Here is a 20,144-nt window from a genome sequence, read left to right as displayed (position 1 = left end):
GCGATCGCGCTCGTTCAGGAGTTTACATACCCGCCCATTTGTTAATATGAGAAGTTTCTTCTACCTTTCAGAAATTCAAACATTAACATGTAATAAATAATAAATTTAACTATTATTTAACATCTGGTTGTCACCAGGTCAGTAAAGCGGCATGTATTCTAACCACTCAAAATCTCATGCGGATACTGCGCTCCAAGGAGGCTGCTGCCTCTGTAAACATTAAAACATGGCCAACAATCATTGACACTGGTAAGCTACATGCAACTCTTCCTAAACACACATTCTATATTTACTTTATACATATATATATATATATATATATATATATATATATATTATTATTTATTTAATTTAATTTTTTTTTTTTTAATGAGCAGTCCTTGGCAAACAACAGTTAATCACCAGATATAAGATGTTTCATTTCAGTGGTATCATATTTGCTACATTGCTCTCTGTGACTGTTTGCAGATGACCTTCCTCGCCGTCGGCCTCCTCAAATCTATAAGCCGCCCACGGCGGAGATGATAGCGTATCTGGACTTCAGCGTTTCCACGACAGGCATGCTCACTGGGGTCAAGGTGAGATGAGACTAGATTTTCAAACAAAGTTGGACAAATATGCGTTCGGAAGGGGTTTGTCGGGAAGAACTAGAAGGTAGGTTCTGAGCTAGGCCCCTTCTGGTGCAACATCAGTGAGTTCTGGATTAATGGACAAAAGAAAAAAAAATGCACAGGCAGTCTCACGGTTCAAAGGAATGGAAGCTGTTATAGTTACAAAGCCTGGACAAAATATCGATTTTTCCCTTCCTGTGTACGTAATGGACAATTGTCACAATACTTTTTCCAGTTGCAGTGATTCTCCAACTGTGGTGGTAGTGGTACGAGGCCGCCCTCTAGTGGTCGGAAAAGAAAAACTGTTTAAATCGTCCCTGTTAATGTGATCGTCTTTTTCTTCAATCCAGTACACCACTTTTGTCAAGTAGAGTTCGCAACAATACAATACATTTGCATTTAATATTTTAGTTGTTTTCAAACAGTTATTTAGGTATATTTATTTATAATTTTAAATAGTTTTATTGAACCATTGCTTAAGTAAATTTTTTCGCCTTATATTTAAATGTTAAATTGTGCAAAGTATTATAGTAGCTTACAATAATATAAAATATACATTTTATGAATAAAACGTGTGCCTTGTTTGTGTTGAGCACTTGGGAGCCAAGTATTTTTGTAGGTGGTACTTGTTTGAGAGCTACTAGGTTTAGTGCATGTGACCCAGTACTTTTGAATCCCAATACAAACAATGGTGCTGAGTGTCATCATCCAAATGGAAAAATGCTGTCAGCACAACGATTGCATTGTTCCGTCATTTGTTTATTAACTAACAAATGCACACAGACCACAATTGATGCTGCTCAATTGTTTGGCCCATCTAATCTATATCGCTATTAATAGACGCATCCATTAAATGCTATCACTAATGTCTCTTTGTTGTTCAGATCTCGCATGCAGCCGTCAGTGCCCTGTGCCGCTCTATAAAGCTGCAATGTGAGCTCTACTCCTCTCGCCAAATTGCCATCTGCCTGGATCCTTACTGCGGCCTGGGCTTTGTCTTGTGGTGCCTCGCTAGGTACAGTAAATTAAACCCGCAGTGCACCTTCTGTTTGTACCGTATGCCGTCCTCTAACGCTGTCCTGCTTTGATTTCCTGTCCTGCAGTGTTTACTCAGGTCACCAATCCATCCTCATACCTCCTTTTGAGCTGGAGAGCTGTTTGTCTCTGTGGCTAAGCACCCTCAGTCAGTATCGCGTCAGAGACACCTTCTGCTCTTATTCCGTCATGGAGTTTTGCACTAAAGGGCTGGGCACGCAAACCGAGTTGCTCAAGGTGCAGTCTGCCATCCATATCGTTGAGGAAAAGTACAAATTGGTGCGAGCGTTCAGAACTGACTTTCCGCGCATGTTTTTTTTTTTTTTCAGGCCCGTGGGGTTAATTTGTCATGCGTGCGGAGCTGCGTAGTGATTGCGGAGGAGCGCCCTCGCCTGGCCCTCACGCATTCTTTCTCCAAGCTGTTTAAAGATCTGGGATTGTCGACCAGAGCTGTCAGCACTGCTTTTGGTTCTAGGGTTAACCTGGCTGTCTGCCTGCAGGTAGGTGGGCTTCACCTGGTGTCAAAAGATATGCATCATCTCTTCAGTACACAACAATCTGGGACATTATGTAACACGCTATACGCCTTTCTGGTAGGGTACCACTGGTCCCGATCCCTGCACAGTGTACGTGGATATGAAGTCGCTCCGCCATGACAGGTAACATCTGCACTGAATCGCAGGCTTTAGACCCACACATTTTTTTTTTTAACGGTTGTAACCATCACGGGTCAAATTTAATCCAACATCAATTTCTCTTTCATCGAAATTGCGCTTTTTTTAACATTTAATGTTGATTTTATGAAGTGATAATCTCAACCTGCGCTGAAAAACCTTCCTCACCAATTCAGCATCCCCAGCAATATATAAATGTCATCTTTTATTGTCGTTGTCATTTCAGAGTGAGGCTGGTGGAGAGAGGAGCGCCTCAAAGTCTTCCCCTGATGGAGTCTGGCAAAGTGAGTTACTGTTTTGTTCACGAGAGTTTCGGGAGCCGTGGCACGTATTTTATGTTCGAAAAATCTCACAGAGAACTACGAAACAAAAGAGACGCAATAGGTTTGTCCTGATGTCAACTCAGTTTACGCACAAATGATTTATTCAGGTGGTCTGGGCATGTTTTGTTGAACACAAATCTATGAACTCATTTACTGCCATTGACGGCTAAAGACGTCAAAGATCCTTTTTTTTTTTTTTTACTCGGCTGGTAGTGAATGATAATTCCACCTTCTGGCATCAAATGGATGAGCATTTAATTATTCTGTCTGACACGATTGCCAATGGCAAAAATAATTGAACAAATATGAATTATCCGTAGTAAATAATACTTTTACTACTAATTAAATGAAATTGGATCATTTCCTGCGACACACTAATGTGACTCTTGATGGCTATGTTTTTTTTCCCTCAGATATTGCCCGGTGTTCGAGTTATAATCGTAAATCCAGAGACCAGAGGGCCACTTGGAGACTCTCATCTCGGAGAAGTAGCCTTAACTTGCGTTTTTTTTTTTTAAGTGTCTGGCATAACCACCTTAAAAGTGATTTGTGACCAATCATGAGCTTCTTTCTCACAGATCTGGGTGAATAGCCCTCACAATGCCAGCGGCTACTATACAATCTATGGGGAGGAAAGTCTACAGGCGGACCATTTTAACACAAAGCTCAGCTTCGGAGATCCACAAACTTTATGGGCCAGAACTGGATACCTGGGCTTTGTTAAGAGGACCGAACTTCTGGATGCCAGTGGGGGTAAAATGGGCACTCACACAGCTAACTGAAAATCATAGACCACATACATTATAAACATAAAACAATAAAATCACTTTTATCCGTGTTTTCAGATCGTCATGACGCTCTTTTTGTGGTGGGTTCTTTGGACGAGACCTTGGAGCTCCGAGGGCTTCGCTACCACCCCATTGATATTGAGACGTCAGTGTCTCGCGCCCATCGCAGTATCGCTGAGAGGTGAGAAGGACCTTGACGTACAGTATCTATCTACCTGACCTACTTTTTCCTTATTTTTATGATTAGTGCTCACACATTATGCATGCAAATGCAAGTGAAATGCCATAAACAGGCTAGTAGAAATTAGCATCGATTATACGCCGCTGCCACACCGTGTGTACATTCAGGAGAGCTCAGGCTAGAAAAACACTGAAGACTGTAAATTTGGACTTATTTGTATACTTTAATAACCCAAAATAAATGATCGTACATGTCTTTGTCAAGTGTCCACAATGAGTTTATTAACACATGTCTGCATAGCCATCATCAGAGGACTGCAGGAAAAAAAGTATAATCTTGTTTGCAGTGCTGTGTTTACATGGACCAACCTTCTGGTGGTGGTGTCGGAGCTGTGCGGCTCAGAGCAGGACGCACTGGACCTGGTGCCTCTGATAACAAACGTGGTCCTGGAGGAGCACCACCTCATTGTGGGCGTGGTCGTCATCGTGGACCCCGGGGTCATACCCATCAACTCCAGGGGCGAGAAGCAACGCATGCACCTTCGTGACTCGTTCCTGGCCGACCAGCTGGATCCCATCTATGTTGCTTACAATATGTGAGCGCGTGTTGCCATCTGGGCCTGGTTGGTGTGCGCTGTCACAGAACCCTCGAGTGATTCCCCACTGCATGTCTGTGACTGGACCTGTCAAGTTTGGATATTCACTGTGTTTTATTGGTAGAGTTGTGAAAATCATTCCGAAGCAGCGATCCCAAGCTGCCAGGAGTGTTTGATTACAAGGGGGCCCCCTTCCCCCCCCCCAAAAAAAAACAAGTCCTTGTTGACTCACACGTTTAGTTTGGCTGACCACTTTTGAAATTCCCTATTATTGCCTTTAAAAAAAAAAAGATTAAGTACCAGAAACCTCTTGAAACACGTTCCTCATAGTGGTGACACTGATTCAAAGAGCTACTCCGCAACTTGAAATCTTTTTTACATGCAGCTTTCAAACAAATGCACACACACGCATGTGCTGAGCCGGTGTTGTTTCCCTTAAATGATTTTTATTTTTAAAGCTAGTTGTGTAACGAGCCACTCGTCTGTTCGTTATTTAGTTAGATTATATGTCCTAAGATATTGAAGCCAAATGTTTTCACAGCTTTCCTGCCCTGATCTCTATTTCCTGCCTTATAGACCTTCAGCCATACATTCCTCTTCTTCATTTTAATAAATCTATTTTTAATGGCTGTTTATCCTTCCTTTGGCTTTTATTGGCAATCTCGACAGACAGCCAAAGGATTCAAATAAGAGGCCTGTTCTGCACTTCAAAGCCTCTTTTTGTATTTTCGATACCGTTACTGTAAAGCTATTTTTAAGTGTATAAATGTATAAAATTGTCCTAGATGGTTGACGCGGCCGCAAGATGGTAGCTGAAAGAAGAGTGTAAATAAGAGTGAGCCAATTTAATGGTACTTGCAATATTAGTCATGTGACAGAGGGTCAAAATAAATACCTGTAAATCATCAATAGACACGATCCATGTCATATTGCATATTCTATTTTACTACAACAATAAGTAACATTTCAGGAACATATTATCTGGCGTGATGGGGCTCATGAGTTTACCAGGAGGGCTGTTGCTGTTTAAGGCCATAAAAAAAAAAAGAAATTGTAAATGAGCAGCACTAAAACATGCGCCTTTCTACCTTGCCAGCACTGAAAGCGCTTTACACCGTTGCCTCGTTTAGCCAATCACATGCTGACGATGAGCGAGGTAACAGACCAACTTGTGCAAATTCGAGGTTCATACGTGTAACGACAATGGGAGAAACAATCGAATGACTGTTTACAGGCTGCCAGGTTATTTGGTTTTTACTTTTCAAAGTAAGTGCACCAAATTTATGATGTAAGTTTTTGGATGACGTACCGGTGCATCCTTTCTCCTCCACTTTAAGGTCGTTTAAATATGTCGTCTTTGTGGAACTTTGTGAAGGTTTTTTTTGCAGTTAAGTTTGACTTTGGGCTGATCAACAGCAAGTCATGTATTTGGTTTTGGCGTTAGAGGAGAAACATGACTAAAATCCATTTAACAGCGTGGGAAAATATTTGCATTAAGAGGCATGTGCAAATCCCGCTATTGTGTGCTTTTCTTCATCTCTTTGCCATCATTTGTAGCGACTTTGTAGTATCTCGGTGATGAACTTTTACTTTTTACATGTAGATGTTTTTAATCGCATTACAACCTGACTAACACAATGTTGGAAATATCACTGCAAGATAAACCCTTGGGAATGCAGCGCTTTGCACCGTCATTACATACTGTACTGTAAGTCATCTCAAGAAGAGTTTTATCCTTCGTTTCATGTTTCATACATGTCCAAGTTTGCAAAACTTGTCATTCGGTTTCACCCCAGATGGAAGAAATACACGTTCATCTGTCTTCTTTCTTTGCTTTGACAATGTGTCCTACTTTTGCAGCCGAATGTTTGCATGGCACAAACATAATGCTTGAGGCAGAAGTCGGGACGAGATATATAAATATATATATAAATAGTAATACTATATAGATATGTATGTACATATTCAGGGAACCAAACTCAGCTAACACAGGGATGGACCAGGTGGTCTCTTGGTGCAAATCATAACATTTTAGAATGAACCTAATGAACAAAGAGGAGCAGATACTGTCCATCCACATTTTACCTGCATTGCTAAGAAATCGACGTCTTGTTTTGGCTTCCTGCTCTTCTTTGTCAGTTCTTACACACTATGCAAACCTGATGACAGTGCAGTTTTGTTCAAGATTGCACAGTCTGGTCAACAATGCTCATACATTTTTAATTACTATGGCGTCACTGGTCACGTTTCAAAAGTACTTAAGGTGATATTAATCTCTCTTGAGTTGTTCTGTTGATATTGTGTATGCACCCTCAGCATGTTGTATAAATATTAAGTATTGATTAATTCTTAGCTGGTCCACAAAAATGTGATTACACGAAAGGAGGCAGTTCAACTCAATGTAGTCCAGAAATCCAGGTGGTACACCCCTTGTTTGTTCTCACTTATTTTACAATTTGCTCAGTTGTACTTTGTTTTATACTGTAAATGTAATACAAAAAAAAATAAAGAAAAACATTTAATCATCTGCGATGAGCTTGTACAATGGTTTGCACTTGTCTTCCTATGATTATTTGCTGTAATGGATCTGTGTTAGATTACATATTTTTCATGACAAAAAAACAGCAAACTTATACCTAACTTAAACTTAAACGGCAAAATACACAGGTTAATTGCAGCTTATGCCATGTAGTAGAAAAGCATGTGATCGTCCTATCATTGTCCCTTGCATGATTTAACACAGATTTGTCGTCCATAATTTTTGGACTAATTAAATGAAACAGGATAATTTCCCAAAGCACTCCAGATGCTCATGACACACTAATGTTCTGCACCACGGTGCCTGGTAAATGTATTTAATTACATCAATATATAACAATTACTACAAATTACAGTTTACAAACATGAGCAATCAACCTCTTACCCAAGCAGATATATGAGCGGTTCAAATAAAGGATAGCTGGATGATGTGAGGTGGGTGGTTATTTAACAAATGACGTGTGTAGTGACGTAGTTAGCCCACGGGGGCGCTAGTGTAACTGCATAGACGTGAGCTGCCGTTCAACCGCAAGGAATAAGAAAAGGAGGCGGGCGGAAGGCGGGGTGACGTGCTCCATCCTCTGTGACGTACTTTGTCACAGAGACTCTGCCGTACGAGGCCTAAATTTATGACGTCAGTTTTTTTTTTCTGTCGGACACTATTGATCTTAGATATTTTGTGAACATTTTCAGGCTGGATACAAGCCTGCAGTATCCGGCAACTCCGGTTGTATTTAGACATTTGAGTGAAAAAAAAAGGTGTTTCAGCAAACCCGCGGAGTAACTTTCCTCAGTATTTATTATTTATATTTATTGAAAGTCTAAATACGAATTCTCCGAAGCCCACGCCGTGATTGGGAGCTGTTCGGCGGCCTTTGAAAGGTAATTCGCTCCCGGCTGTTGCGTTTTCGGTCGCCGCCTGCTCCGCCGTGATCGTAATGGCGGCTGTTGCTTCGTTTAACTCCCCTGCGCCTCACGAATAAGGTAAGGTGGAGTTCGCTTAATGGCTCCCCCGTGTCGCTGACGTCTCTTGACGCGGCCAACCGAATGCCAGTGACAGAGTTGCACACATTCGCTCACCAGAGACTTACACAAGTTCGTCCGTCCTGTGAAGCACAGTGGCGGGACTTGTCTCACGCGTGCCTCGCTAACTGTTGATTTGAGCGCTTCAAAGAATCAACACCCGCTCTTTTTTTGGGTTTGTTTTTGTTTCGTTTGCAATGAACATTAGCCCGACCGAACGCGCTGTGGACGCCTGTCAGCCGACGTTTCAGTTGGTGTCGTCCACTTTTTTTTTTTTTGACACACTAACTTGCAATAGGGCGAAGTTTTTTTTTTTTTGTTTAACTACGTCACAGAGTGCGGGGCCTACTGCCGATTTAATGGAGTTGGACATTAAAAAAAGGACCAACGCGAATGTCCGAACAAAAAAATAAAAGCATCAATACGTCAAATTAATGGGTTGGGCAAAATCTGATTTAATTGCCCAAAAAAACTTCTGATATGAGCATTTTTTTTTGTGGTTGGGAAATTGCCTTCGTGCCAAATGGAAAAAACTTCCTACTGTCGGTATCAATGCTTAAAAGTAGAACAGCATATTGTTTGACATGATCTGAAGTTAGTTTGATGCCACAGCATTAATAAAAAATACCCCTCAAAAGACAACTACCGCATCCACCCTTCTATCTTGTTTCTTCAAATTCAGTTACTGCATAATGAATTATGAAATTTTGCATTGTCGTGCTTTGAAGCTGCTAATGATTTTAAAATTATTTACAAAGGTGAGGCCCGTCAAACTTTTCCTCATGAATTTATTATACTTGGTTTCCCTCAAGGGGAAATTCAACTCCAGTGCTACGAACAAGTTTTGAATGTCTCAAAAGTTTTTTTTTTTTTTTTTTTTGTCTGAAATTTTCATGCAAAAGCAAATTATTGTAATTAGAAATTGTCTGACTAACACTAGTTTGACACCTGAACGTTAATGATGACTTTCACATCACTGGATGAATAAAGAACATGTGTCCATTTATGAATAAACATGTTAATTTAATACCTCTCCATTTTATTTTCTTAAGATTCCAAACTATTGATGTTTTTCCAAATGTCAAGCATCTTAAATCATTTTCCAATGGCCACAATGCACACTTCAAAAGTTGCAGTGTGAACAATATACTCCAACATTCTTCAGTTTCATATTATTCGAAATGGTCCCACCCAACATAAGTTTCAAGTTTTGGGAAAAATATGCCCCGCCTCTTTTTTTTTTTTTTTTAAAGCATTTTGAATCTTCATGCTGTTTTCTTCTTCCATTCAAACACTTTTGAAATGACCACTAAGAAAGGAAGAATAATACTCACGCTTACCTTGAAGTAAGCGGACTCAATCTCTTACATTTGTGACAGTTAAAAATGGGTTTACAAGTATAATGGCAGTGGTTTAGATTTGGGAGCTAATTATTCCAAATGTAATTGATCTCAATGGGAACATATTTATTGAAAGTTGACCAAATTGAAGTTTGACGTAGTCGTAAAGCGCTCTGTATTGTTTTCCCACAATACAGCGCAGTGATGCCAGGTGGTTGTTGATAAAGATAAATCCTTATTAACCACACATGTACATACACAATGTTACTGAAAATAAAATGTTTGACTTTTGCTAAAAAGGGGAAAACAGTTTCTGTCTTCTGGGTTGCCTTTCACCTTGTTTCCCAGAACCATAACATGCTTCTGACTACTTTGCTGACTCAGTTGCAGATTCTTTACTTTCTTCTTATGCGATAGCTCGCGCCTCGCGTCTTCCTCATTTCAGTTTGTTTGCAGTTGTGGTGTGATGGGAGTTGACTCATCGATGCTAAATCCTTCTGTAACGATAATTCAACTTTGGAGCAACCCCTAACAGTCTGAAATGTTTTGGTTTATTGGTAAACCCTTAATCGTTTCATCACTACATTTGAACAAAGTGTCAAAGTAATCAATGAGGTTTTGAAGATTAAGGAAGGGTTTTTTTTTTTTTGTTTGTTTGTTTGTTTTTGGTAGATGTCGCTTGGTGGTTCTCCTGTGACCCTCGTCCAGCTGCCAGGGGGCCAGCTACAGGTTCAAGGAGTGATCCAGTCTCCACAGTCGTCGGTCATTCAGGCCCCACAGACGCAGACTTCACAGGTCAGACTATGGCTACTTTCAAGTAGTGCTGTATGGTATATAGCTGTGTTTTATCTCGATAACAATATAGGTCCTAAAATAGTATTTTTCTTCATATTACATGAAACCAATGGTGAGTTTCTCTTATGTCTCCTAAATATTTTTAAAGAAAATATTGTATTCATCCATTATATCTAATCTCGTTGCACACTTGAGTACAATGACAATAAAGGGATTTCTAATTCTTATCTAAGACACTTTTCCTCGCTAGGGTCGCGGGCATTCTGGAAGCGGGGTCCAAAAAATATTTTATATACATAAAGACAAAATAATCATGCTGGAAAAATCCCAAACTGCCAAAAAAGCTGGCAATATCCACCAGAGAAAGTGCAAATGAAATGACAACAAAGTACTTTAACAGGTTAGAGAACAATCTCTTAAGCATAACTACTGTTAAAAGACAATTTGTTTGCCCTTTTCATCACTTTGTGGTTTTCATATAACTTTGGTGCTTTGTTGCAACTCCACCTTTTCATTGTCCAATTGTTTTTGTCTTTAAGGTGTAGGAAAAAAATATTTGATCCAAGTTTCGAGAAACCAAACCATAGCATTATGGGTTCCTCTTTTCTGTATCAACTCTTTGGGCTCTGTTTCCACCTCATTGTCTGCTCAGGTCCGTGTCATGTTTATATTCATGCTCCTCTAACAGTGTCATTAATGAGTGGCTGATGTGAAATTGATTGTGCAAATTTAGCTTAAACGTTCGTTCATCATTAGCATCTGAGGTGTAGAGCATCAAATACCACTCTTTTAGTTTTCCATGCATCAAAATAACTATAGATGAAATAGCGCCTGACTGGTTTGAATTATTTTTTTTTTAGGCTGATGCGATTACGATATTTGGCCAAAAAAAAAAAATCTGATGACCAATCCTTTGGCTGATTTTTAACAAAATGTAATTTTTGTGGTCTCCGGCCGATTCTGATTAATTTTGAGAAGGCCTCATATGCATTAAGCAATTGATGATCAGCATCATTATATATATCGCACAGCACTACTTTCAACCAGACAGTCTTGTTATTATTCTTAATTCTGATCACTTGACGCATTTTTATGGTAAAGGGTTCAGATAGTGAAGATTCACAGGATTCGTCAGAAAGTGGAACCACACCGCAAAAGACAAGAGAGCTCCTGGCCAGGCGACCGTCGTACAGGTGAGAAAAAGACAAAAGCTGCTACTCAACGCACGATTGGTTTGGAGTCAGAACAACTTCATCGTCTGATGCCTCTTTTCCTCGTCACGCATTAGAAAAATCCTAAATGAACTCTCATCTGAGGGTGTCCCACACAGTGAGGGGAAGGACAGCTCGACAACCACAGGAGTGTCGGGTGTAACCATACCTGCACCCATCTATCAGACCACCACCGGCCAATACAGTAAGTAACCTTCCTCTCCTCTCCTCTCCTCTCTTCTCGTCTACCCTGCTGTGCTATGCAGCAGATTTTTCCTCCTTTTGATGCAAATGTTTTTTCTAGTTACCGTAACTCCGAATGGAACCATCCAGCTGACAAATCCGGGACCTGATGGCATTCAGGAACTTCAGGTTGCCATGGCCAACCCTACTGGAGGTCAGCAGGGCACAACTATCCTCCAGTATGCTCAGACCCCTGACGGCCAGCAAATATTGGTACCAAGTAACCAAGTGGTTGTACAGGGTGAGAGATGATTTGAGTCTACAGCAGGTGGCAGTGGTTGTTGATTGAGAACGGCAGGATTAGGCTTCTTAATTGTTTTTTTTTGACAATTACGATATTAATCAGAATACCGTGTTTGGACTAGAGGGGGCGCATAGAATATATTATCACAAAACATTTTTGACTCGCCTTGCGCTTTAAATACGCATCGTTAGCTTTGCGAGGCATGGTAAACGAAAAGGAACAAACTATTTTTTGGGGTATATACCACGGTGAAGCCACGCATTTCTGAAATGATCACTGCCAGTAAAATTTCACAAACGTTCACATTAAGCAAACGTTCCATTGACTTGCGTTAATCTGCCTTGTTACATTTTAGAGTAAAGTTCATAATCTGTTGGTTTTGTTGTTTGAACAGAGTGATTTTGTTTTGTGTGTATTTGGTGTGTAATTAAAACACGGTTCATTTTGTGTGCTCATCTATTTTGTAGCTGCTTTGAAACAGAAATGCCACTTTTTTTCAATTTTGAAGTGTTTTGGTGAATGCATGTATGAAACTCGGATCAAGTTCACGACCTCATAAAAGATTAAAAACCATGCATCAGCAAAGATTCACTTTCAACTAGAGTTGCTAAAAAATATATTCATCTTAAGAAATAAACTTCAATTAATCTATAAAATTAATGAATAAGCCAGCCCTACTCGATTGTATTACCGTAGTTCTAAAGTGGAATGTTTATTTTTATGTAGCATGACATATTAAGATGAAATTAAATGTGAGCCATCACACAAGTGACCACAGTCATAATGCTGTTTTTCTAAGATGCAGGGGGAGAAGTGCAAACGTACCAAATTCGTTCAACCCCGACATCGGGCTCACTGCCCCAGGCCTTGGTGATGGCCTCGTCCCTCGGATTGCCTCAGAGCAAAAGTGAGGATCCAACGATGAAGCGGGAAATTCGACTTGCAAAAAACAGGTGACTGCATGCAATGGTTCGATGTTACAGCAAATTGTCCCAAAATACATTTGGTGATCTTTTTTGTACAAATCATTTTAGTTGGACTTAGCGCGTATCCTTTTTTTCCTCATCACAGGGAAGCGGCGCGGGAGTGTCGGCGGAAGAAAAAGGAATATGTCAAATGTCTTGAGAATCGAGTGGCAGTGCTTGAGAATCAAAACAAAACCCTGATTGAGGAACTCAAAAGCTTAAAGGAACTTTATTGTGTGAAAACAGGATAAACTGTGCAAGTGCAGAGACTTGTGTGTGTCAGCGGGAACGGCTCACAGCTCTTTGGACACGGTCATGTTTCTGGGAACGCTTCAGGTTGAGATCCACGATCTTTTTTTTTTTTTTTTTTTTTACTCTGCTCGATATAGCAATGATATATACATATATCTAAACAAAAAAGGAAATTTGGACTTTTTTCCAGCTTTTTTTTTATCTACTAATGCTATAACATTTATAGTTGTGTATATTTTTAAACTGGGAGGTTTGAAATGATGAGCTTCTGCTTTTTTTGACTCTCAATTTCTAAAAGTTGTTTTAAAAAAAATGTTGATTGGCGGGTTTTATTTTAGGTCTACCAACAGCATTTACAGGATTGACTGTATTAGTTCTATGAGAACATGTTTGCTGCACAAAAAAATCTTATTCCTAATAAGGAAATGTTACAGTTTTCATTCCTTATCTTTGTGCAAAGGGATAAAAAGGGTAAGAGAAATATTGTGGGATTGTTAATTGCTCATGACTGTCTTAGACAATCTGGACAAAATGTTTGCACAGTGTCAGAGTAATATTTTACTTCATCATGAAAGGGCTGGGCTGTGGAACAGTGTATGAAATGTTGCTGATTTATGTAAGTAAATAATATATATTTTCACTCTGTTTTTGCTACTAATTTTTGGCATAAGCGAACATCTTAGCAAAGGATAGGCAACCGTTTCCTATCGGGGCCCTTTTTGTTTCTTTTTTATAAAGTCGTACAAAAACGACGTAGGTGTATTAAAGAATAATATTAAAAAAATGAGTAAAATTTAGTTTTTAAAAAATTTTTAAATAACTGCTTACCCGCGGTTTTTATTTGTAGGAATATCATATCAAATGCTCAGCAGAACGTTGATTTGTTCATATTTGCAGGGATGAGAACAGTCAAATCTGAAATGTCACCTGCAATCACTTGATGGAACAGCCCATAATATGGGGCCTTATTACTGAAGTCACTGGCGCCTCAAAGTGTTGTAGGTGCAGCTGAGAAAAGCCAGCTGACTCCAGATTTTTCCACGTCGCTCTTGTCGTCATGCAGCCATCTCCAATGTAGAACCACAAAGGTTCGATTGTGTGTTGGAGGAAATAGATCCAGGTCGAGTGCTTTGACACCACGTGTTCCAGAAAGTAGAAAGCTCCACCCTGGAAGACAAATGCAGTATTAGTGTCGATACATTTTCTTTATCAGACTACTACTTTGCGACAAAACATGTTTTTGATCGTTTCAATTCATGTCGCTCAGGCTTTTTTTTTTTTTTGTGTGTGTGTGTGTGGAGGTTGCGCTTGCAGGGCTCGGTCGCACAGTCCAAAACAAATACTTTGGTTACACTCACCAGTCCCGTCATTACCTCTCACTCATCTAGAATTGACGTGGATGCAAACAGAATTTAGGCCATCAACCAATGAAATGATTCAATTTAGCTTTGTGTGTGGAAGCTCTGAAATGTTTTTATTGTTCCATGTGGTAATTGTGTGACGTGATGTTGATGGCAGCAGGAATGACTTAACTGTTTTTTTTTTGTTGTTGTTTTTGTATACAGCCTGTCAGGCAGGTTGCTTGACTCAACCACGCTTGATGTGTTCAATGTCAAGATAGTTGAAACTGCAATTGTTTTCTATATTAATAATAAAATTTAAAAAACAACTCAGATGTGAAGGGCACTGAGGTGATTATTGGTATTGCCGTTTAATATTACAAATTTCAGCTGAGAGTGGCAAGCAGGCTAATATTTTGTGTGACTATAGACTTGCAGCCCGCAGGCACCTGGCAGCACCCAAAAACCATGGAAGTAGCCCAGGGGCCTGTTCTAAAAGTAGCTCGCCACTGATGGGACATTGTGATTGTCTGGTAATGTCGGGCAACCGGAGTTTTTTAAATTTTTTTATTTATTTCTCGAGTGTGTATAAAACTGGTAGCCTGTCGCATGAATCATTATTCAAGGAGTAACTCATTTTCCAAAAGGTTATGAACCCCTTTGTATACAGTTTTCGGGTTAAATTTTATATATCAGTGCAGTCAAGCGCTAAATTTTTTTAAACTAATCGCAAAAAAATTCAATGATTGCAATTAATCGTATTTTTTTCTGACTATTTTTGTGAAGCTTTTAACGGGTATTTACTCTAATAATATCTCGTCATTGATGCAAAAATAATCAAATATGAAGTATGTTTAATTCAAAGACTAATGGCTTTCTTTGATCCTGGAATATGATGTAAATTGAGGCATCTTTGCAGGAATTTTCTTAGAAACAATTCTCAAAACTTCTACAAGACATTTAGCTGTAAGCACCACACTCCAGCAGTGTCGGTTTGCAAGGTCCAGTGGCAACTCAAGCAGAGTAGTTTGTTCTGAGATGATGTGCTAAAGATGTTCAACTAATATGGTGCAGTGTTACATTTGGCTTTGCAGGATATGCTAATTATTTTTTGAAGTAAATAAAACTCAGTTAACAGTTAAAATTTAATTGCGTGAATTTAAAAAAAAAATTCATCTCAAATTAATGATTTCATTTTGACAGATCTAATATACATGCATTATTGCATGCGTTATTCTATTGCAGGTGTGGGCAAACTACGGCCCGGGGGCCACATGCGGCTCATTAAGATGTTTTAATCCGGCCCGCCGAACTTGACAAAAAAATTTAATGAATAAACCTTGTTGATGTTTTCTAAATACTGTGGTGTGTCAAAGACAGATATTTATTTGTGCTCCCGTGCCTATTTCATCTCTATTACTCATGATTTGTGCTTTATTTGCATTGCTTTTGTTGAATTTTTTATCAGTGTGTACATAAGTGATTTCATTCTAATGCATTGATTTCAAATGTATCGACCCACACTTATTCCCTCATTTGACAACTAGATTTCTTGCAGCTGTGGGACACTCACAGTTTTCAACACACGCCGGACCTCCTGAAGAGCCAGCTTCACGTCCCTGACAGAACACAGCACTAACGTGCTCACCACGACGTCCACAGACTCGTCGTCCAGCTCCCTCAAGTCCTCTGCAGAAGCAACTACAAAGGCCTCATAAGTCAGGTGCTTGTTGGCGTCCATGCTCCTCTTCAAGTAAGTCTCGAAGTGCGGGTTGGGGTCCGCGCAGAGCACCGTGCATCCATACGGGTAGAACTGGAAGTTTGCCCCGCTGCCACAGCCGATTTCAAGCAGGCGGAGCGAACCGTCGCTGTTGGCGAACCCGCACACGTTCCGGAAGAGCTCTTTCTTCATGCGGTGCATTTTGTCGTTATACGAAAACGTGATGTTGTAGACAAGCAGTGGGAAGAGACGCTTGTAGGCGGCAAGCAAACCCAGTGCGTCCGCGAGACGTAAAGGTAAAGTGAACAACAAGCAAAGGAGCCTGCACGATTTCAAAATACAAGACTTCATGTTTGATAGGACTCGACCATCCTTGTCAGACTAGCGAGAACGAAAGACTAATTAGAGATTACGCACGAACTAATCGCCGCATGTGTGATGCGCTGCACTGACCACACGATGGCGCCATTGCATCGTTTTTAACGCAAAACTCAACTTTTGACTGGATTTAAAAGTCAAGCCAGCCGTCACAACGATTATTTCCGTTGCATTATGGGACCACAGCTAATGAGCTGAGGTGCCCACCTTCAAAATAAAAGCTAAAATAATGTAAGGGCATCAGTGCTTTGGTTTTAAAATTATCTCTCACAACCAGTCCATTTAGGGGGATTGCAAATCGTCTCTGGATTGCATCCTGACAAATTCTGAAGTTGAGTTAGAAAATCAAGTTAATTTAAAAAAATATATATATTTAAAAGAATAATCTTTTATTGTCCTAGAACCAGTCCAGTACTTCCGATTAAAAAAAAAATATATATATAAAAAAAACAAAAATGTTTTTCCAGACATCTCACCATGCCATGCACTGTAACATCCATGAAATCTGCGAACTCTTATTTGTTTTACACTATGCCCTCATTTTACACACACAATATTTTGACAACAAAAGCACAGCACCCTGTACAAAGGTGCCACTGTGTCAAGTATTTTGTAGTTTGCGTAGGTGGTGAGGAGCCTGCATGTTCTCTTTAGTTTTCTCGAGGTACTTCCTGCAACAGTCCAGAGTGTACCCTGCCTATCGTCTAATGTCAGCCGGGATAAGTTTCCGTGTATGATGCTTTATTAATATCTTTACATTATTAGAATTGACTTTCTTCGTTTACTGGGTGGGAGGATAAATCACATTCTACTAGTGTGGCCTATATTAGCACACAAGTTTACAAATATGGTTCCTTGCCTCATAAGAGCTGCGTTACACACAGATTGACGAACAAGTTTTTTTGGAGTGCATGAAAAATTGTGCTCATTTTTTACAAAATAAAATGTGCTCTTAATCCCTTGACTAGAAAAATAATGCATCAAAGTGGTTGGTGATCACGATTATGGACGAGAGATGGCCTCTAGTGTCAGGTGAGTGGGCCACAAATCTATTTTACACCATAGCCCATGATGTGTGGTTTGTGTAAGAAGATGAGTGGCGCTTTCATATGTCTTAGTTTGAGGTCAGAGAAACCGGCAGCCTCCAGATGTGTCCATGTTGCCCGGGTGACCTCACATCCATCACCGATGTAGTAGCACACAGGCTTCAGGATGTGCTGGAAGAAATATGTCCACGTCGTCGGCTCGGCGGCAACATGCTCGAGAAAAAAGAAGGCGCCACCCTGTGAGGAAAATATCGGTTGGTGTTCAAAATGGATTTGATGGTTCTTAAGACAATTGAATACGTCTGATTAACAGTTTTGAGGTTGTGGGTTCGAATCTCAGCTCCAGCTCACCTGTGTGAAGTTTGCATGAATGGATTGTATGGTGTGAGCAAAGCTCAATTGATTAAAAAAAAAAATAATTCGATCATATCTGATCATATCGTAATGTAATTTTGAGAATATTGTCCATACCGCTAAAGTCAAAATCAAAACTTAAGGCTTTATGAAAAAAGAGTAATAACTATACTATATGAATACTTTTAAACTCATAGGCCAGTCACTCCTCCAAGCTGATGTATGACATTTAATGTCCCATAATTCATTTCAAGGTTTCAGTCCTGTCAGCTGTGTCGCATCGTGAATATGAATAAGACATTTATTAAATTGCCTGCAGTTTTGCTGTTCAGAGTTGGATACGCTCCGCTTCAACGCGGTTCCAGCCGTACTAACCTAAAAATATACTCGATCACCCAAGCACTTCATTCTGGTGTTTTCGATTTGAATTCTACCCCAAAGTCAACTGTGGTGAGCTGCAGCTCACCTGTGACCCGCTATAGAAAATAGATGGATGGGGATTTTTGAGAAAGGCCCTCCTCTGTTCTTTTGGTTTCCTAAGAGCCCCTCACACAAGTAACTCAAGCCTAAACACACCGTATAAAATCCAAGAATATAAAATATAACAACGCATAATATAAGTTTATGATCCTATTCGAGGAGCTGGACTTACAGGCCTCAGAACGCGACGCACCTCCCTCAGAGTTTGCTGGACATCGTCCACGGAGCAGAGCACCAGCGTGCACACCACCACGTCCACGCACGCGTCCTCGAATGAGCGCATGTCCTCCGCTGTGGCCTCCACAAACTTCTCATACGTGACATGCGGGTTCTCGAGCATGTTCCTGTGCAGGTACTTCTCAAAGTGTACGTTGTTGTCCATGCAGATCACCTTGCACAAAAAAGATCAGAACATATTAATAATAATATTACTCCACCCCTACAGTCAGCTGTAGAATGGATTTTAAAATGACGCTACTGGGCTATAAAACTCGAAATGAACATCTTGGGTCCTGAATTCATTAAAGAAATGCTAATTGTAGGGGCTCCGAGGCCCTTTAAAATCAGGTCAATTAGTGGAGCCCGGATTTCCTTGCCTTGCAACCAGCCGGGTACAAGTGGAAATTGGTGCCGGTGCCGCAGCCGACCTCCAAGATGGTGAGTTGTTCTCCGGGCTGCTTGAACTCGGACAGACAAGCGAACAGCTCCTTCTTCCTCTCGTTCATCTTCTTGTTGTACACCTTGGACATACGATACAGGCAACACGGTACGACACGTTTGTAGAGTTTGGACAAGCCCACGACGTCCAGCAGGTACAAAGGCAGACATAATACTCTGACGACTGAAGCACAAAATCTCATCAGAAGAGACATTTGGAACGAGCCGGTGTCAGTCCAAGATGGTCGCCTGCTGTCAAAAGATAACTGCTGCACGGTCAAGTTAGACCTTGTCAACAATGTCGCAAATGCACGTGACGTTTCAAAAGAAAACACTGCAACACGTTAACTACTGGTGTCATCTTAGTTTTCACCGCCCTGTTTGGTTACGGTGTGAGGGAATTCCTGCTTGTTTGTAAACATTTTCTGCCTCGAAGCAATCGACAATATATTCAATATAATGGAGATGGAATATAATACCACCAATATTACGACCGGGCGGATATTTGTGCCACTAGAAACTGAATATTTGAATTGAAAACTGAATATTTGAATTGAAAACTGAATTATTGAATTCCAAACTGAATTATTGAATCACAACAATTTGTATATTTATTGTTTAATTTTAATCAGAATTGTTCATTTACAATTCATGTAATTCAATAATTCGGTTTTCAATTCAATAATTCCGTTTTTAATTCAAATATTCAGTTTTCAATTCAAATATTGAGTTTCTAGTGGCACAAATATCTGCCCATACCGGAAGCTAGTTTGGAAAGTGTTTAGTTTTAAAATGTAGTACTGTGTTTGGCCACTAGAGGACAGAAGAGTTCAGATAAACAATGAGCATAAATCCCGAACGAGGTCAAACTTTGACCACAGTGAGGTATGAGGGTATTTGATTTGTTCCGTGAACAGTCATATCTCAAATCATCTTTTGAGATATCGAAATTAATGTGTTTGTGTGTGTATGTGTGCCTATATTTCCCTTTTGAACAACGCATTTTCAAAATGTGATCCAATCTGATAGCCATTTTTTTTTTCAAAAATCAATCCAGGAGGATATGGCCACATATTTGAAAACCTTTTCTCTAAATTCTGTCTTCCTGCCCTCGGGGTTAGCATCTGTACCTTACGATGTGTGCGAAGATCATATTGTGTAAGTGAGTCTCTTTTCACAAAGTAATGTCGGAAGCAGCCCAAGAACAGCTTGACCAGTGTGAAAACCAGCCTACAAAGAAGTTTGGCTATTCCACAGGGGATGACACCGTGCAGTGATAAATTCTATTTCATAACAAGTAATGAAACGCATGGCACAGTGATAAATGCTATCCATGTTTTTGAGGAAGTGA

The 20,144-nt window shown here is 40.1% G+C and overlaps 4 protein-coding genes and 1 long non-coding RNA gene across 14 annotated transcripts in view; 3 read left to right on the top strand and 2 right to left on the bottom strand.

Annotated features, from left to right (window-relative positions):
• The window catches only part of dip2bb (DIP2 acetate--CoA ligase B (putative)b), a 32,317-nt gene extending 25,580 nt beyond the window's left edge, over positions 1 to 6,737 (top strand). For all 4 annotated transcript variants that reach the window (XM_088308342.1, XM_088308340.1, XM_088308341.1 and 1 more), the window contains 11 exons: positions 138 to 249; positions 469 to 578; positions 1,496 to 1,626; positions 1,715 to 1,883; positions 1,976 to 2,146; positions 2,244 to 2,305; positions 2,547 to 2,604; positions 3,057 to 3,131; positions 3,222 to 3,396; positions 3,489 to 3,612; positions 3,959 to 6,737. In XM_088308342.1, the coding sequence (XP_088164468.1) occupies positions 138 to 249; positions 469 to 578; positions 1,496 to 1,626; positions 1,715 to 1,883; positions 1,976 to 2,146; positions 2,244 to 2,305; positions 2,547 to 2,604; positions 3,057 to 3,131; positions 3,222 to 3,396; positions 3,489 to 3,612; positions 3,959 to 4,211 (1,440 nt within the window). In that variant the 3' untranslated portion in view covers positions 4,212 to 6,737. The remainder of the gene's footprint in view (positions 1 to 137; positions 250 to 468; positions 579 to 1,495; positions 1,627 to 1,714; positions 1,884 to 1,975; positions 2,147 to 2,243; positions 2,306 to 2,546; positions 2,605 to 3,056; positions 3,132 to 3,221; positions 3,397 to 3,488; positions 3,613 to 3,958) is intronic.
• Positions 6,738 to 7,309: 572 nt separating this feature from the next.
• Positions 7,310 to 14,491, top strand: atf1 (activating transcription factor 1). 5 transcript variants are annotated; one of them, XM_088309031.1, is made up of 7 exons: positions 7,310 to 7,627; positions 9,781 to 9,903; positions 11,005 to 11,096; positions 11,192 to 11,319; positions 11,419 to 11,511; positions 12,407 to 12,554; positions 12,673 to 14,491. In XM_088309031.1, the coding sequence occupies exons 2-7, from the start codon at positions 9,781 to 9,783 to the stop codon at positions 12,815 to 12,817; spliced, it is 729 nt and encodes a 242-aa protein (XP_088165157.1). In that variant the 5' UTR covers positions 7,310 to 7,627; the 3' UTR covers positions 12,818 to 14,491. The 5 variants fall into 5 exon arrangements, with proteins under 5 accessions (XP_088165157.1, XP_088165156.1, XP_088165155.1 ...); XM_088309030.1 differs by having other exon boundaries at positions 12,401 to 12,554; XM_088309029.1 differs by having other exon boundaries at positions 11,419 to 11,598.
• Positions 13,055 to 16,330, bottom strand: LOC148327236 (thiol S-methyltransferase TMT1B-like). Its single transcript, XM_088309032.1, has 2 exons — positions 15,732 to 16,330; positions 13,055 to 13,985 (listed from the first exon to the last, which is right to left on the bottom strand). Exons 1-2 carry the CDS (start codon positions 16,227 to 16,229, stop codon positions 13,752 to 13,754), a joined length of 732 nt encoding a protein of 243 aa, XP_088165158.1. The 5' UTR covers positions 16,230 to 16,330; the 3' UTR covers positions 13,055 to 13,751.
• Positions 15,737 to 17,707, top strand: LOC148327235 (uncharacterized). The gene is made up of 3 exons (XR_015845802.1): positions 15,737 to 15,911; positions 17,225 to 17,288; positions 17,375 to 17,707. It is a non-coding gene; the product is annotated as an uncharacterized LOC148327235 (long non-coding RNA).
• On the bottom strand, positions 16,625 to 19,152 carry LOC148327234 (thiol S-methyltransferase TMT1A-like). 3 transcript variants are annotated; one of them, XM_088309034.1, is made up of 3 exons: positions 18,733 to 19,152; positions 18,330 to 18,527; positions 16,625 to 17,539 (listed from the first exon to the last, which is right to left on the bottom strand). In XM_088309034.1, exons 1-3 carry the CDS (start codon positions 19,006 to 19,008, stop codon positions 17,306 to 17,308), a joined length of 708 nt encoding a protein of 235 aa, XP_088165160.1. In that variant the 5' UTR covers positions 19,009 to 19,152; the 3' UTR covers positions 16,625 to 17,305. The 3 variants fall into 3 exon arrangements, with proteins under 3 accessions (XP_088165160.1, XP_088165161.1, XP_088165159.1); XM_088309035.1 differs by having other exon boundaries at positions 18,309 to 18,527; positions 18,784 to 19,151; XM_088309033.1 differs by having other exon boundaries at positions 18,309 to 18,527; positions 18,733 to 19,143.
• Between the last annotated feature and the right edge of the window lie 992 nt (positions 19,153 to 20,144).

The sequence above is a fragment of the Idiotropiscis lumnitzeri genome, chromosome 11, assembly GCF_059441095.1.
Source record: "Idiotropiscis lumnitzeri isolate Australia: NSW breed Sydney's pygmy pipehorse chromosome 11, RoL_Ilum_1.0, whole genome shotgun sequence".
In the NCBI taxonomy this organism is placed as follows: Eukaryota; Metazoa; Chordata; class Actinopteri; order Syngnathiformes; family Syngnathidae; genus Idiotropiscis; species Idiotropiscis lumnitzeri.
This window is presented reverse-complemented; position numbering and strand designations above follow the sequence as displayed.

Bases quoted from the DNA above. Each gene is read 5' to 3' on its own strand.
- atf1 (XM_088309027.1), top strand. From the start codon at position 9,781: ATGTCGCTTGGTGGTTCTCCTGTGACCCTCGTCCAGCTGCCAGGGGGC. The intron at 11,320-11,418 runs GTAAGTAACCTT...TGTTTTTTCTAG, and splicing joins GACCACCACCGGCCAATACA to TTACCGTAACTCCGAATGGA. The intron at 12,555-12,672 runs GTGACTGCATGC...TCCTCATCACAG, and splicing joins ATTCGACTTGCAAAAAACAG to GGAAGCGGCGCGGGAGTGTC.
- LOC148327236 (XM_088309032.1), bottom strand. From the start codon at position 16,229: ATGAAGTCTTGTATTTTGAAATCGTGCAGGCTCCTTTGCTTGTTGTTC. The intron at 13,986-15,731 runs GTGAGTGTCCCA...TTTGTCTTCCAG, and splicing joins TCCGGCGTGTGTTGAAAACT to GGTGGAGCTTTCTACTTTCT.
- LOC148327234 (XM_088309033.1), bottom strand. From the start codon at position 19,008: ATGTCTCTTCTGATGAGATTTTGTGCTTCAGTCGTCAGAGTATTATGT. The intron at 18,528-18,732 runs GCAAGGAAATCC...TTTTTGTGCAAG, and splicing joins TGTACCCGGCTGGTTGCAAG to GTGATCTGCATGGACAACAA. The intron at 17,540-18,308 runs GTAAGTCCAGCT...TTTTCCTCACAG, and splicing joins TGCGTCGCGTTCTGAGGCCT to GGTGGCGCCTTCTTTTTTCT.